The sequence below is a fragment of the Carlito syrichta genome, unplaced genomic scaffold, assembly GCF_000164805.1.
Source record: "Carlito syrichta isolate Samal-C Ts95f unplaced genomic scaffold, Tarsius_syrichta-2.0.1 Scaffold143308, whole genome shotgun sequence".
NCBI classification, from domain to species: domain Eukaryota; kingdom Metazoa; phylum Chordata; class Mammalia; order Primates; family Tarsiidae; genus Carlito; species Carlito syrichta.
In genome coordinates, this window is record NW_007087404.1 from 107684 (window position 1) to 123299 (window position 15616).

Here is a 15616-nt window from a genome sequence, read left to right on the forward strand (position 1 = left end):
CAGGCGGGTCTCGAACCCGCGGTCTCAGGCAATCCACTCACCTCAGCCTCCCAAAGGCGCTGGATTACAGGCTGAGCCACCTGAGCCCGGCACGCAGATGACATCTTACATATGAGGAGGAGGATCCAAAAAATGTTTTTTATTTATCAAACATGTTTAGATTTGAGTCACCTTCAAAGTACTCTCCATTTGATGCAATACACCTATTGAGACACTTTTTCCATTGCTCAAAACAGTTTTGAACTCATTAATTTTGATGCCTTTTAATGTTTCTGCCATTTTTTGTTTCACCTCTTCCATACTGGCAAAATGTTTCCCTAGGAGGAATTTTTCATTTGGGAAACCAAAAAAAAAAATACATATATATATCTATCTTGGGGCAAGAATGGGTGAATAGGGAAGGTGGGGCATGGGAGTCTTGCCATATTTGATTAAAAACTATTGAACACTCAGTGTTGTTTGGGCAGGAGCGCTTATAAATCACCCATCATGAAATGGGCAAAGACATTGGAAGAGTCTCCAAAAAAATTCACTGAAGCCGAACACAACCTCTCACCACAATGCTAACTGGAACACTGATGCTGATGGGTTCCTAGAACTCTTACCGAGCAGGGGAAGCCTGTACTACATGGGGCCTGCCCTCCAAAAGATAATTTCAAATTTTTGAGTCCCCTACTTATATGTATACAGAATACACAGTAGAGTTCTAATACTATTTATCCTTATAAAAGAAGGAAATGTTGTCATTCATTTACAACAATGTGGATGATCCTAGAAGACATTATGTTAAGTGAAATAAACCAGCAGTGGAAAGACAAATACTGCATGATCTCACTTATATGTAGAGTCTAAAGAAGTTGAACTCATAGAAGCAGCGAGTAGAATGGTGGTTGGAGGTACAGAAGGTAAATGGGGAAATGTTACTCAAACGTACCAAGTTTCAGTTAGGATGAATAAGTTCTGGAGATCTATTGTACAGAATGGTGACTATAGTTAACAATACTCTATTATATACTTGAACACTGCTAAGAGTGTAGATCCTAAATGTTTTCTCCACAAAAAATGATAAGCATATGTATGAGATAATGACTATGTTAGTTAGCTTGATTTAACAATTTATCTCTCTATAATATATATATATATATATATATATATAAACATGCTTTGTACTATAAAAATGTACAATTTTAACATAGCTGGGGGAAGTCAGGCAACATAATCATTAAAAAAATGTGGACCTGGTTAGTTCTTGCCTTCTTTCTTCTTTATAAACTTTTATTTTTTATAGGAATGTGGGGTTTTCTTGTCTTCTTAACCATTGATTTCCAACCCCTTTAAAATTTCTCCTTTGCCATACTGTACATTTGTTTTTTCCAACTAGTCTTATTCTGTTATTTTGATTTTTTTTTTCCCTTTGTTTGGTGTCTTCCACACTATTTTGACAGCAGCTTTGTGCTTCCAGCAATGTGGTAGACTAGATACTCAGAGCAGCCTCCCTGCTAACAAAGAAAAATGCATCCCAGGCTTACAAGAAAGCAGAAAATCTTCAGAGGTCAAAATTTAAGTGAAAGCAGAAATCTCCACTTAAAGTAAAAACCAGTCTATTCTCAACTCAGCCAGAGGGATCCTTTAAAAATGTAAGTCAACTCTTTTCTCTCTTTTATCTAAAACCCTACTCTGGCTCCTTCCTGTCTCACTCCAAATTAAAGCCAAAGTCCTTACAGTGGCTTCCAAGGCCTTATGTGACCTGACCTGTTCCTTCTCTGATCATATCCCTTTAGCACCGCCCGCCCCCTTTGCTCACCCCACTCCAGCCACACTGACCTCCTTGCTCCTTGCTATTCTTTGAATTCACCAGGCATGTTCCTTCCCCAGCACCTTTGCATGGGTTTTTCCTTCTGCCTGGATCACTTTTCCCCCAGGTACTACACTGATTCACTCCTTTACCTCCTTTAGAATTTTGCTCAAAGGTCACCTTTTCAATGAGGCTTACCCTGACACCTTATACTTTAATACTACAAACTATCCATTCCCTTCCTTTTCTTCTCTTACGAGTTTTATTTTTTATTTTATTTTATTTTTTGAGTTGGAGTCTCACACCATTGCCCCAACTGGAGTGCAGTGGCACACTCTGGGCCACCGCAGCCTCGACTTGCTGGGCTCCGGCAATTCTTCCACCTCAGCCTTCCAAGTAGCTGGAACTACAGGCGTGCGCTACCATGCCAGGATAATTTTTGATTTATTGTTGAGATGAGGTCTTGCCAAGTTCCCTGGGCGGGTCTCAAACCCACAGTTTCAGGCAATCCACTCGCCTTGGCCTCCCAAAGCGCTGGGATTACAGGCTGAGCCACAGAGCCTGGCCTCAAGTTTTTATTTTTTAAATACCTAATTTTTTTTTTTTTGAGTCAAAGTCTTGCTCTGTTGACCAGGCTGGAGTGCAGTGGCACACTCATGGCCACTGCAGCCTCGACCTGCTGGGCTCAGGTGATTGCTCTGCCTCAGCCTTCCAAGTAGCTGGAACTATAGGTGCAGACGATCACATTTCGCTTATTTTTTGATTTATTGTAGAGACAAGGTCTCACCAAGTTGCCCAGACTTGTCTCAAACTCCTGAGCCCAGGCAAACCTCTTGCCTTGGCCTTCCAAAGTGCTGGGATTATAAACTTGAACCACCATGCCCAACCAAGACCTAATTTTTTTAATAGAAGTTTTAGGTTCATAGCAAAATTGAGGGGAAGGTATACAGATTTCCATATACCTCTATCCCACATATGCATAGCCTCATCCATTCTGAACATCCCCCCAGACCAGAATGGTACATTTGTTACCATTAATACGTCTCCATTGACACATCATAATAACTCAAAGTCTAGAATTTATATTAGGGTTCCCTCTTGATATTGTACAGTCTATAGGTTTGGACAGATGTACAAAGACATGTATTCAGCCATTATGGTATCATACAGAGTAGTTTTACTGCCCTAAAAATCCTCTGTACTTTACCTGTTCATTCCTACCCCTCCATCCCCTGCAACCACTGATCTTTTTATTGCCTCCATAGTTTTGCCTTTTTCAGATTGTCATGTACTTAGAATTGTACAGTATATGGCCTTTTCATATTGGCTTCTTTCATTTGGTAATATGCATTTAAGTTTCCTCCATGTCTTATCATGGCTTGTAGCTCATTTCTTTTCAATGCTGAATAATATGCCATTGTCTGGATGTACAGCAGTTTATCTATTCACCTACTGAAGGACATCTTGGTTGATTTCAGGTTTTGACAGTTATGGATAAAGCTACTATAAACCTCCATGTGCAGGATTTTGTGTGACACAAGCTTTTAACTCCTTTGGGTAAATACCAAGGAGTACAATTGCTGGATTATATGGTAAAAGCGTGTTTAGTTTTGTAAGAAACTCCCAGGCTATCTTCCCAAGCGGTGATACCATTTTGCATTCCCACCAGCAATGACTGGGAGGTTCTATTGCTCCATATTCTCACCAGCATTTGGTGTTGTCATTATTCTGAATTATGACCATTCTAATAGATGTGCAGTGGCATTTGATTGTTGTTTTAATTTACATTTCCCTGATCACCTATGATGTGGGGCATATTTTATTTCATATGTTTATTTACCATCTGTATATCTTTGGTGAAGTGTCTATAAAGGTTTTTGGACCATTTATAAATTGTTTGTTTTGTTATTGTTGAATTTTAAGAGTTCTTTGTGCATTTTGGATAACAGTCCTTTATTAGATATCAGATGTGTCTTTTGCAAATATTTTCTCCCAGTCTGTGGCTTGTTTCCTTATCCTCTTGGTATTGTCTTTTGCAGAGAAGTTGTTTTTTTAATTTTAATAAAACCAGTTTATCAATTCTTTCTTTGATGGCTTGTGCCTTTGGTGTGGTTTTTCTTTTTTTTCTTTTTTTCAGTTGCACTTATTACCGTCTCATATACTATATAATTTGCTTCTTTATTATTTACTTCCCCCTGCTAGACTGTAAACCCCATGAGGACAAGAATCTTTGTCTATTTTGTTCACTAGTGTGTCCCAAGCACATCAAACGGTGACTATTCAAATATATGTTAAATGACAACCTAACTTTGAAATTGATTTCTCTCTGAGAGTGTATGCTGAATCCTTGTAGTAACTATCTTCCCTTTTGACATCAGGGCCTAGCTAAGATGGAGAGAATCCAATAGGATACCTTACATAGGCTGACAACCCAAATAAAGTACATTCTCAGTGTAAGAGTCAACAAGAAAGAAAACCAAAAACCCATCCTACAGAGAAGAACAGCAAGAAAACTTACCTGTTTTAACTTGCTAGTGGTTGGGAGAGAGCAAAAAATTGAGATTTTGCAACCACAAACCAGCCTTCTAATGGATTTGTGGCCCAAATTCACATTAACTATATGGTCTGAAATACCTCAAGCCTAGAATTAATTTCATCTGCAGAAGCAAGCATAAATTCTCCCTGGAGGAGGAATCTTCAACCTAGGCTTTTAAGAAAACTCTCACAAATAAGGTTTCAAGGTACATGAACTCACAGTCAAAGATCACAAAACACAAAGAAACAAGTCACCAAAAGAAGAACCACAGAAACAATAGACACCAGAATCAGGCCTGCAATTATTTTATATGTTGAAATTATCAGGTGCTAAAAAAAACCCCAAAAATTTAATAATGTTTAAAGAAATGAGATTGAAAAATATGACCAAAGAATAAATAAACATAAAAATATGATCTAGCAAATTTTAGAAAGGACTAAAATATGAAAATTGAAATTATGGATGGTATAAGCAGCATATCAGAGACAACAGAAGAAAGAATTAGAGAATGGGAAGATAGAGCTCAAGATACAATCCACATGTAGCACAAAGAGAAACAAGATATAATAGGAAAGGCTAAGGAAGTGGTACACTGAACATAGTTTCAGGAAGAGATTGGTATCAGGATATAGAAAGCACAACAGTCATTTGAACAAGGAAGTTTAAGGAACTGTTAACTTTAAAGGTGGTTAATTACTAAAGGGGTAAAGGCTGCTACCACCTCTGGTCCTGAGGGGGAGTGAACAAGGAAGGAACTTAGAAACTTAGAGGAGGGCTCCTCCCTCCAAGACTGATATTGAAACCTTTGAGGAGAGGTTGTAGGAACATGCAGCCTACCAGTGGTAAAGAAACTTTTCAGAGGGTGTCCATTGCAACTGAATCACAGGAGCAGGCTGCTGTTGAGTTGGGGAGAAACTCGCTGGGAGGTGTAGTCAAGGCTGGACTGTGAGGATCACTAAGGTAGATACTACCATATACTACTTGAGCAACGTAGGCAAATTACTTCATCTCTCTGAGCCTTGTTTTTCTAGGTTCTCTTTCTGGAAAATAAGGGACTGAAATTTAATTACCAGGGTTGCTTCTGAAATGTATCTCCATGAAGTTAGAGTTGGCTTCTTATTTAAAAGTCTCTCTTCATCGTGGGGTTTTGTTTTGATCTGTCTGTCGTTTTAATCAAGAATAGATGCTACAGGCTATTGAATGTCATGTTGACATGTATGTTACAATGTAAATGTCTAGAGTAACCACTAAAAGATAGAAATATATATAACTTCTAATGTAGAAGATAATTAAAATCGTTTAGTTTTGACACCAGCATAAAAAATAGATCAGTGAAACATAGTTGAGGTAATCACAAATTGGGAGAAATATTGAAATACATATAAATTGATAAGAAATTAGTAGATAGAATATACGAAGAATACTTAAATAAGAAATAGATACAAATAAGAATCTTAAGAAAATAAGGGAAAAAACAACCCAATAGAACTATGGGTAGTTCACAGAACCAGGCAGTTCACAGAAAGGAAAGCCAAATAGAAAATGAAAAAATGCTCACTGGTAATCAATGAAATGCAAATTAAAATGAAAATGAGACACCATCATATACAAACTAGGTCAGAAAAAAATTAAAAGCACACTTAAGTAAAGTGTTGGTGAGGTTATGGCATAGTTGGATCTCTTAGACACTGCTAGGCAGAAGAGTCAGTATATCTACTTTGGGAAACAAGTAGGCAGTATTCAGATAAATTTAAATATACATTAAATGCCCTATGTTCCAGCAAGTTCTTAGGTCTATATTGTAAAGAAACTCTTGGCATGTGTGTTTGAGAAGATATATCAGAATGTATATATCTTTATAAAACGTCAGAAACAATCTTAATGTTTGTTGGCAGGACAATAGATAAATTGTGGTATATTCCATACAATGAATTCTAAGCAGCATATTGTGAACTGTGTCTATATACATCAATTGGATGAATCTTGGAAATGTAAGTTTCAACAACAAAAAGCAAGTTGCAGAGATTATATACTCTATAATTTCATTTACGTACATTTGGAAAGTGGAAGACTAAACCATACATTGTTTAGAGTTATGTACAGTCATGGAAAACAAAAGTAAGAGAATGATGAACACAAAATTGAGAATATACATCAATTTTGGGTGGGAAATAAAGAAGAAATATTAAGGGTAGTGGTTGTTTCTGAAGAGGTTAGGGAAGGGGGATATCACTGGGGTAGACCACATGGCGGGTTTCAAAGACACTAGGAATTTGTATTTCTTCAGCTGCATGGTAGCATTTTATTGCTATTCTTTAAATCTTACACGTAAAAAAATATTCTTTTGTATGGATTAAATATTTAACAAATATTAAGTCTGTTATTGCTTTATTTTCTTTGTTAGGCTCACACTTTTTCTTTTATTACATGACTTCTAACATTTACAAAAATATCTTGGGGATTTCATAGCAATAGTTTATTTAGTCTATTTATTAAATGAGGAAGAATTCTCTTTTTTGCTTTACTAAGTTTTTCCAACTAGGTAAAGCACATATACTTTACTTCTTCCATTAATGTTTTATTATTTTCTTTGAAAAGTTACTATTGTAGCCCAAGTATATCCAATAATTAAATAACAATGCTTTCACTATTATTGTGAATGAAAACTGTTCCCTGTGTTTTTGAACTGAGACACTGGCTAAAACTCACTGATTTCCTCTAGTAACCACTCCCATATCCTTTGTATTTTCCAGATGAGTAAAGATGTGACAGGCAATGTAATATTTTATTTCTTTATTTTCTATATATTATACTTGCTTCTTTTTTTCAGGTAGCTATTGTCAGCATTTCTTATGATACGTAAAATAGGGATGGTGATCACAAAGCTTTGAATTGGAGCCAGAAGACATGGGTTTGAGATCTGGTTCTGCCATCTATTAGCAGAATAACCTTAGGCAAGTTATTTAATTTCGCTGAGGCGGGGTGCAGTGACTCAAGCCTGTAATCCCAGCACTTTGGGAGGCTGAGGCGAGAGATTGCCTGAGCCCAGGGGTTCGAGACCAACCTGGGAAACTTGTTGAGACCTCGTCTCTACAATAAATAAATAAATAATTAGCTGGGCGTGGTAGCGCGCGTGTAGTTCCAGCTATTTGGAAAGCTGAGGCAGAAGGATAGCTGGAACCCAACAGGTCGACACTGGGTTGGCCATGCGTGTGCCACTGCATTCCAGCCTGGGCAATGGAATGAGACTCCAACTCAAACAAACAAACAAACAAAAACTCGCTGAGCCTTGTTTCTGTTTATTCATTTGAAAAATGAGGTGACCGAACTTTTATTGCCAATGTCGTTTCTGGTTCTGAAATAAGGTCATTTTTTTTTTTTTTTGAGTTGGAGTCTCGCTCTGTCGCCTAGACTGGAGTGCAGTGGCCACTCCCGGCAACCGCAGCCTCGACCTGCTGGGCTCCGGCGATCCTATCGCCTCAGCCTTCCGAGTAGCTGGAATTACAGGCAGGTGCTACCATGCCCGGCTGATTTTTTGATTTATTGTAGAGATGAGGTCTTGCTGCCCAGGTGGGTCTCGAACCCACGGGCTCAGGCAATCTACTCACCTCAGCCTCCCAAAGGCGCAGGATTACAGGCTGAGCCACCGAGCCCAGCTTGTCTGTAGTTTTAATCAAGAATAGGCGTTACAGGCTATTGCATACCAAGCTATCATGTATTGGAAAAATTAAATTTGAATTGTCTGTATTTTCTGTATTATGATCAAGCCATTGATTGACTTGGCTCTTGTTGTCCCTGCCTTTCATTTTAAAGATAAATTATCTAATCATCGAAGATGATTCTTTGAATATGAGTGTGGATTTGGTTAGCTGAGATTTCATGTCAGATGTCTGTCCATATGGTCACAAGTGAAATTTTGACCATGGGATTTTTATTCTTTTTTATGTGATGCCCTTGTGTATCTCATTTTTTTAAATTTTAAAATGTTTTGTACACTTTATGTGTATAGGAATTTTTGACTTATTCTTTAAAAATTAAAGAATTATTTGTAACTCCATCAAGGCCATGCATCTTTTCCAGTGCTTACCTTTTTTCTTCTGACAGTCTGCTTACATATTGGACCCCTTTGAGGAAGGCAGCTGGGTGCAGCTGGGAGGCCCCCTGTCTGGGACCGCTCAAAGTTCTGCTACTAACTCCCTCCAGATCCCAGGGCAGGTCACCTCCCCTGAGTTTTCTCATCTGTAAAATGGAAATTGCCACTTGCCCACCGATGGGGTGTGAAGTAGTGGTGGTATCCTTTGTAAAACCCCTGCCTTCTCTCCCAGAGGGGTCTAGTGGCTAGCAGATTGGCAATTTTGGGTTTGTACAGATTCTTGCCCATTTCCACTCAGTCATTAGATAAGATACCATTTTTACCAACTAGATCAGAAAAAAGAGAGCTGAGAGTTATAAGTCGTCACCACATGCTTTTGGAGTATTTATTTCACAGATTCCTTTTTTTCCCTTAATAGTGTCTTTAAGTAGTAAAAGGATAGCTTTGCATAATTTCCTATAGAGCTTTAAAATCTTTTTTTCACCTATTTTTATTCATACCCAATAATAAGAAGTGAGAGAATGCTAACTTATGATAACCCAAGGGTATCTTTTCTTGTTATTGTGGGAGAACCTTTGAAACTTATTTTCTCAAAGATCCCTGTAGATATATTTATAGAGCATTCCCTCCTCCAATCTTTCATGTTTAATTAATTTTTTATGGGGATAAGGGAAATAATTCAGAGCAATTGAGATTAATTTTACTCATTAACAAAAACCTTATAAAAAAGAATGTTCAGTTATATGAACAAGGATATGCAATATTTACTTATTTCTCCTTCCTAGAGCATGAACTTACGAGCACAGAAACTTTTTTGTGTGTGTTCAGTTCTTAGATCAGAGCATAGCATATAGTAGATGCTCAATAAATACTTGTTAAATTCATGACTATAGGATAGTTTTCATTCTTGATTTTAATAACATGTGCATACTTTTCTTTATTAATATTATTAATGGAACTACCAGCTTATTAATTAACTTTCTGTAAAACATATGAATATTATTTCTGCTATGGAAACTGTGACTTTTCTTTCTCAATTTTACTCATTCCTGCCCCTGGGCTAAGGTACTGAAATGCCTTTCCTTTTTTTCTATTAATCTTCTCCACCACCTCCTTCTATGCCCTTGGAAAGCTTCTATTCATATCTTCTTCTTTTCTTTCTTTCTCTTTCTCATCACTCATGTATAGCCCATCCATTAATTCAAAAAGTTATTATTCAAATATGCACCTACTATTATCTGCCAGACTACGAGGAAGAGGAGGAGATGGGGATGAGCAAGACCTACACAATCCCTGTGGTCGTGGAATTTATAGTGTGACCGGGAAGACAGACCAAAAGAGATATTTCACAAATATATAATCTCGAGTTACAGTAAATGCTATGAAGGCAAAGCTTGGGATAGCATGGAGCTCTAGAAAAGGCTTCTCTGAGGCCATTTTAGCTGGGCTCTAAAGGAAAAATCGTAGTTGGCAGATTTGGGGCCTCAGGGAACAGCATGGGAAAGGCAGGAGGTGGGGCTATGGAAGCAGGGTTTACCTGGGGAGCAGGATCAACAGGGGCAATGAACACAGTGAGTGCAGTGGATGGTGGAGCCAGGGGCCTCCAAGGGCATGGTCAGTATCCACCTTCAGTCATGGCTCCTTCTCCAGGACCTGCCTGGCAGGATCCTTCACTGTGACAAATGGCATTGGTATCTTGGTTGCCCACAAGTGGTCTGTGCTACAGATTCCTTTTTTGGATTCGGAAATCATTTAAGAACAAATCTAAAATTGTATGTCATCGGTAGCTGTGATTTTGGGTAAGTCACTTAACCCTCAGAACCTCAGTTTTTCTGAAATGGGGGTAATCATGTCTACTCCACGGGGTCCTCTGTGACCTCCCAGGTCATCCTGTGATCATCTGTTGGAGGCCTGTCTTCCTCCTCAGACTGAGAGCCTGAGTTAGGGTGGGTCCAACTCGCCTGTGTACTTCTGGCTTCTGTTACTGAGCCTGCAAGGAATTAGGGCATTTGGGGGGGTCTTCTTAGAAGAGGGAACTCCAGGACTGGGCCCAAAAGATAGGCTGGATTTGAGAGTTGGGGGAGAGCTGTAGAGGTGCAGACATGCCTGGCATCTGGAAAGTCACCAGGGAAGACAGAAGCACAGAGGTGATAACAACAATCTCATAGTAACATTAGTAAAAGTGTTAACTTATTTGACCTTTACCATGTGCCAGACACTGTTCTAAATGTTCTATATATATTAACTCATTCATCCTTTCAGTTGCCCTGAGAGGTAGGTACTATTATTATTCCCATTTTTTTTTTTTTTTGAGTTGGAGTCTCACTCTGTCGCCCAGACTGGAGTGCAGTGGCTGCTCCTGGCCACCACAGCCTCAACCTGCTGGGCTCCGGCGATCCTTCCACCTCAGCCTTCCGAGTAGCCGGAATTACAGGCATGCGCTACCACGCCCAGCTGATTTTTTGATTTTATTGTAGAGATGAGGTCTCGCCTGCCCAGGCGGGTCTCGAACCCGCGGGCTCAGGCAATCCACTCATCTCAGCCTCCCAAAGGCGGAGGATTACAGGCTGAGCCACCGAGCCCGGCTATATTGTTCCCTTTTAAAAATGAGCAAATTGAGGCATGGTGAGATTAAGTATCTTGCCCAAGGTCATAAAGCTAACAAGTGTTAGAACCTGGATTTAAGACCAGGCATTGTGGCTTCTGAGTATAAGAGGCAATGAATGGAAGGAAGTGGAGTGGGCATTAAACAACAGGCTAGGAGGCCCACCCAGTCATTATCCTATTGACTCTGGGAGCCAAGAAAGGCTTTCAAAGGAGGGAGTGCTAAGGCTGTGGCATTGGCCTGGAGAGCTGACATGGCCATCCCTTTTTCCTACAGAAACCATGCACGGAGCAGCCCCTGTACAGCAGCAGTCTGTGGGGTCCAGTGGTCGATGGCTGTGACTGTGTGGCTGAGGGCCTGTGGTTGCCGCAACTACACGTAGGGGACTGGCTGGTCTTTGACAACATGGGCGCCTACACCATGGGCACAGGATCCCCCCCTAGGGAGACCCAGGCTTGCCGTATCACCTATGCCATGTCCCGAGTGACCTGGTAAGGGGGCCCTGCTGGGGAATGCCGGGGAGCTGGGCAGCAATAATGAGAGAAGCCTGAGCTCTAAGACTCTGCTTTCGTGTAATCCAGTCTGCTGAGTAGCTCTTGGCTGCTGATTCCAGGTGAGGCCTGTGCTTGGCTCCTGGCTGTGGCCATGAGTGAGGCTGAGCTTCCTTGAGGAGCTCACAGCACCATGAGAGACACAGAGAAGCAGACAGGCACTCATGATAGTACTGTGCTGGGTGGAAGTGCAGAGCCCTCCCTGAGCAAGCAGGAGTCTCAGCCAGCAGGAGGCAGGAGGGGTAGGCAGGAGCTTCCTGGCAGAAGGAACAGAGAGCAAGCTGAGGTGTGTTCAAGGCACTTGTGGAAGTTGGTTGTGACTGAAGAAGGAGGAAGGGCTAGATCTGGGAAGGCCTTGAGGGCCAAGTGAAAGACTTCGAGAGCGGCGGGAAGCATGGGCCAGTTTGAAACAGGGGCTTAACATAGTCTGATTTGCATTTTGGAAAGACCACCTTAGCTTCTTGTGTAGATTAAGGGAGGACAAGGGCAGATGCAGGCAGAGCTGATCAGTTGGGCAGCTGCCCTGAGACCCAGGAAAGACACTGGCCATCAAGAAGGTAGGAATGCCACCATCAAACCTCAGACTTGATGGGGCATCAGTAAATTCACATTTCATTCATCCGTTCAACAAACTTTTGTTGTTTCTACTCCATGCAGGGAGTAGGAAAGACTGATATAACCATTCTACTGTCAGGTGGTTTGACAAGGCCTAAAAAGTAAATTCAATAAACAGGCCCCATGCAGGCTTCCCTATCCCATCCCTGGCTCTGTCATCAGCAATCACAGATGAGATTGCAGAGAGTTAGCTACACTCATCACTAGGAACAAAACATTCTGATGCATTGAAATGGACATGTCAATAAATTCCCCATATCAAAGGGGCCTCATCAAAATGTTCTGCTTTAGTGCCTGGCTCTGTATGGGGTCTTGGGGGGTACTTGAGTATCTAAGGCAGCATGATGAGCCAAGGTGCAGACCTGCACACACAGACACTGGCACAGAGAGTGACAAGGTCACTGGGGAGGGAGGGACAGTGAACTGAAGAGGGGCGGTCAGGGAAATTTCTCAGGAAGCACTGCCTTCCCTGGTAAGGAGGAGTGCCAGGCAAGCCAAGAGGACACGGTGGTCTGGGCCAAGAGGTGAAGAGGCTTGAAAGAGTCTAGATTATTCAAAGAACTGCAGATAGCTCTGCCTAGCCCTGTCTACATGCAAGGAGTGGTATGTGGGGAAGACTGGCTTAAGAAGGTCCAGATGGGGCAACCGTCTCGGGTCCCCTCCCACTGTGGAAGCTTTTCTGTCCTCTCAATAAATCCTGCACTTAATCTTGAAGGCAGTAGGGAGCCATTGAGGATCAACTGGATCAATTCATTTTTAATGATAAGGAGACAGAGGTTCAGTCAGAGGGTACCTGGCCCAGAGAGCCTCCCTCAAGGAAGGGACCAGTCTGACTGGGCTCTGTATAAAGATACTATTGATTTACTACTGTTGAACCGTCTGTGCCAGCAAAGGAGACCTTCCTGCAGGTGGGGGTCTGGGATGCACTGAAAGTATATGAGGAGGATCTGGACAGAAGAGGGAGGGTCTGGTGAGGAAGCAGACCCCAAAACAAGTTAAGGACAAGCTGGCACAGCCCCTGTGGGCTTCTTGACACTGAACCCCATCCCCATCCTCCCACCTGGCGTCCACCCCTTCCCACCAAGTAAGTGCCTGCTGCGTGCCAGCCTGCTGCTGGGGTACCAGCAGTGAGCAGCTCAGATGTATTCCCTGCCCTGCTGTAGTTGAAGGAATGTCAGGGCACAGATATTGAACTCTAATTGTTATTAAGGAGAGGTACATTGTGCGTTTGGCTCTGTTGTGTCCTGGCTTCCCTGAGATTGTCACCGAAGCTGAGACCTGAAGGCTGAGGAGGAATTAGCCATGTGAGGGTTGATGATGCATGGGCACAGGCCTGGGATGGGATGTGTAAGAACTCAAAAGATGGCCATTGTGGATGGCACCCATGAGGTATGGATGAGCGTGACTGGGGGTGTGGTGGGAGAAACAGGTAGGCTGGATCTCACGGGGACTGACTGGAGGGAAGCTGCTGGTGGTTCAAGAGCAGGGGCTTGCCTTTTGGAAAGATGAACCCCGGGCCAGGGCTGAGCTGTATGGAGGGGGCAAGAGCAGACCAGGGAGACTGAGTGGTTCTGGCTGGAGACGGGGTCTGCGGGGATGGAGACAAGTGGGTACGTGTGAGGATGTCCAGGAGCTGAGCTCAGCAGTGCTCAACTGGGTATGAGAACAAGATTCCCCTGTGGTGAGAGCAGCTGCTCCAATGCTGGAACCATTATCAACATGGGCATGTAAGAGAGAGTTTGTGGGATTGTTTGAGGGGCAGGACATGATTTTTGTTGCTAACCCTGGGGTGTGAAGGATGTGGGCTTTGTAGTGAGAGAGCCAGTCGTAGGTGTACCACCTACTGGGGATGTGATCTTGCACGAGTCACTTCCCTCTGAGTCTCAATTACCTCATCAGTGTAATGGGGACAATAATGCCTCTCTCACTGGATTTTTGGGAAAATACAATTCGATAATATAAGGTAAAGTGCCTGGCACAAGGTCTGGCATGTAGTAAGCGCTCAGTAGTTGTGGGTTCCTTTCCCCTGTTGGGGTGTGGGGACCACAAAGGAGGAGGGAGTAGTGGGGGATGGGGTCAGCAGACCTGCCCCTGCCCTCAGCTGTGCTTGAGTTTAGGCGAGAACTCTGTGCCCAATGGGCCTGGGTCTCCAGGTACAAGGGCCTTCAGGCTCCATGCTGGCAGCCTCCACCACCTGTCTCTCACCCCCCAGGGAAGCACTGCAAGGGCAGCTGATGCCTGCTGAACGGGATGAGGACACTGAGGACGTGTGCAAGCCCCTGTCCTGCGGTTGGGAGATCACAGACACCTTGTGCATGGGCCCTGTCTTCACCCCGGCGAGCATCATGTGAGCGGGCCCGTTCCCCCCGGAGAACCCCAGCGGGGCCGCAAAGATGCCTCTGGAAGAGGTGGGGAAGACGGCAGGCGAGGACACCCTGTGGCCAGGACTCTGGTGCCCACTCTGCCGCCCCCACACTCCACCTGTAGTGTTTCTGCCCTGTAAATAGGACCAGTCTTACACTTGCTGTAGTTCAAGTATGCAACATAAATCCTGTCCCTTCCAGCTGTGTCCGCCTTATCTGCAGCGCAAGGGGCCTGGTCAGCCAGGTGTGGGGGTGTTCTTGGGGTCTCCCTCCGTCTCCTTCCCACCTTTGTAAATATAATGCAAATAAATATTTAGGTTTTTTAATACTCCAGTGGAATCCAGAAGTTTGATTCACAAGGCAGCCTGGGCTAGGCCTGGGTCGAGACTTCCCCACCAGGCATTGATGAGCCCATGCCCTCTGCCTCAGTCCAGACCTCACTCTCAAGCCCCAGTTGCAGTGAGGGCTCCCATCCCCACCAGTACTCACCTTTTCAGACTCACCTCTCCTCCTCAGGTGCCTCCAGACCTGGCATAATGAGACTAGGGGAGCTGGAAGGAGTTGAGATGGGCGGTCACGTGTTTCACAGCCATTGAGTGGCCTCTATGTGAACCCAACACCCAGCCTCAGGACTGGCCCAGAGTAGGGCAACTGAGTATTTGATACAGTAGTGGAAATTCATACGAGAGATAAAGAGACAAGAAATGGGTGCCCAGGAGGGTCTGAGTAGGGCCACCCTTGCTCTCCTTGCAGTTTGGCATGGCAATAAGTAATGCCAACAAATTGTGGTCAGTTTTGCTTATTCAGATGTGGTCAGTTAGGGTATTTCTGTGTCCAGTGCCGACCACCCTGACGTCCCCTCAGACTGGAAGTGTTTATCAGGACAAAGGCTCCTTCACACTGCCAGAGACTCAAATTATGCATTTGGCGAGGCTGTGAGCTGCTGAGCAAAGGAGTTCAGAATTTAGAGTTCCCCAGCTGTCGCAGGGGACTCTAAAGAGTTTTCTCTTGCAATTAAACAATTTGATATATTATTCACATGACATAAAAGTCACCAT

The 15616-nt window shown here is 42.9% G+C and overlaps 1 protein-coding gene across 4 annotated transcripts in view; it reads left to right on the forward strand.

Moving 5' to 3' along the window:
• Positions 1–14888, forward strand: part of AZIN2 (antizyme inhibitor 2) — a 38844-nt gene extending 23956 nt beyond the window's left edge. For all 4 annotated transcript variants that reach the window (XM_008050248.1, XM_021708677.1, XM_021708675.1 and 1 more), the window contains 2 exons: positions 11306–11520; positions 14408–14888. In XM_008050248.1, coding sequence (XP_008048439.1) covers positions 11306–11520; positions 14408–14546 — 354 coding nt within the window. In that variant the 3' untranslated portion in view covers positions 14547–14888. The remainder of the gene's footprint in view (positions 1–11305; positions 11521–14407) is intronic.
• The last annotated feature ends 728 nt before the right edge of the window (positions 14889–15616 follow it).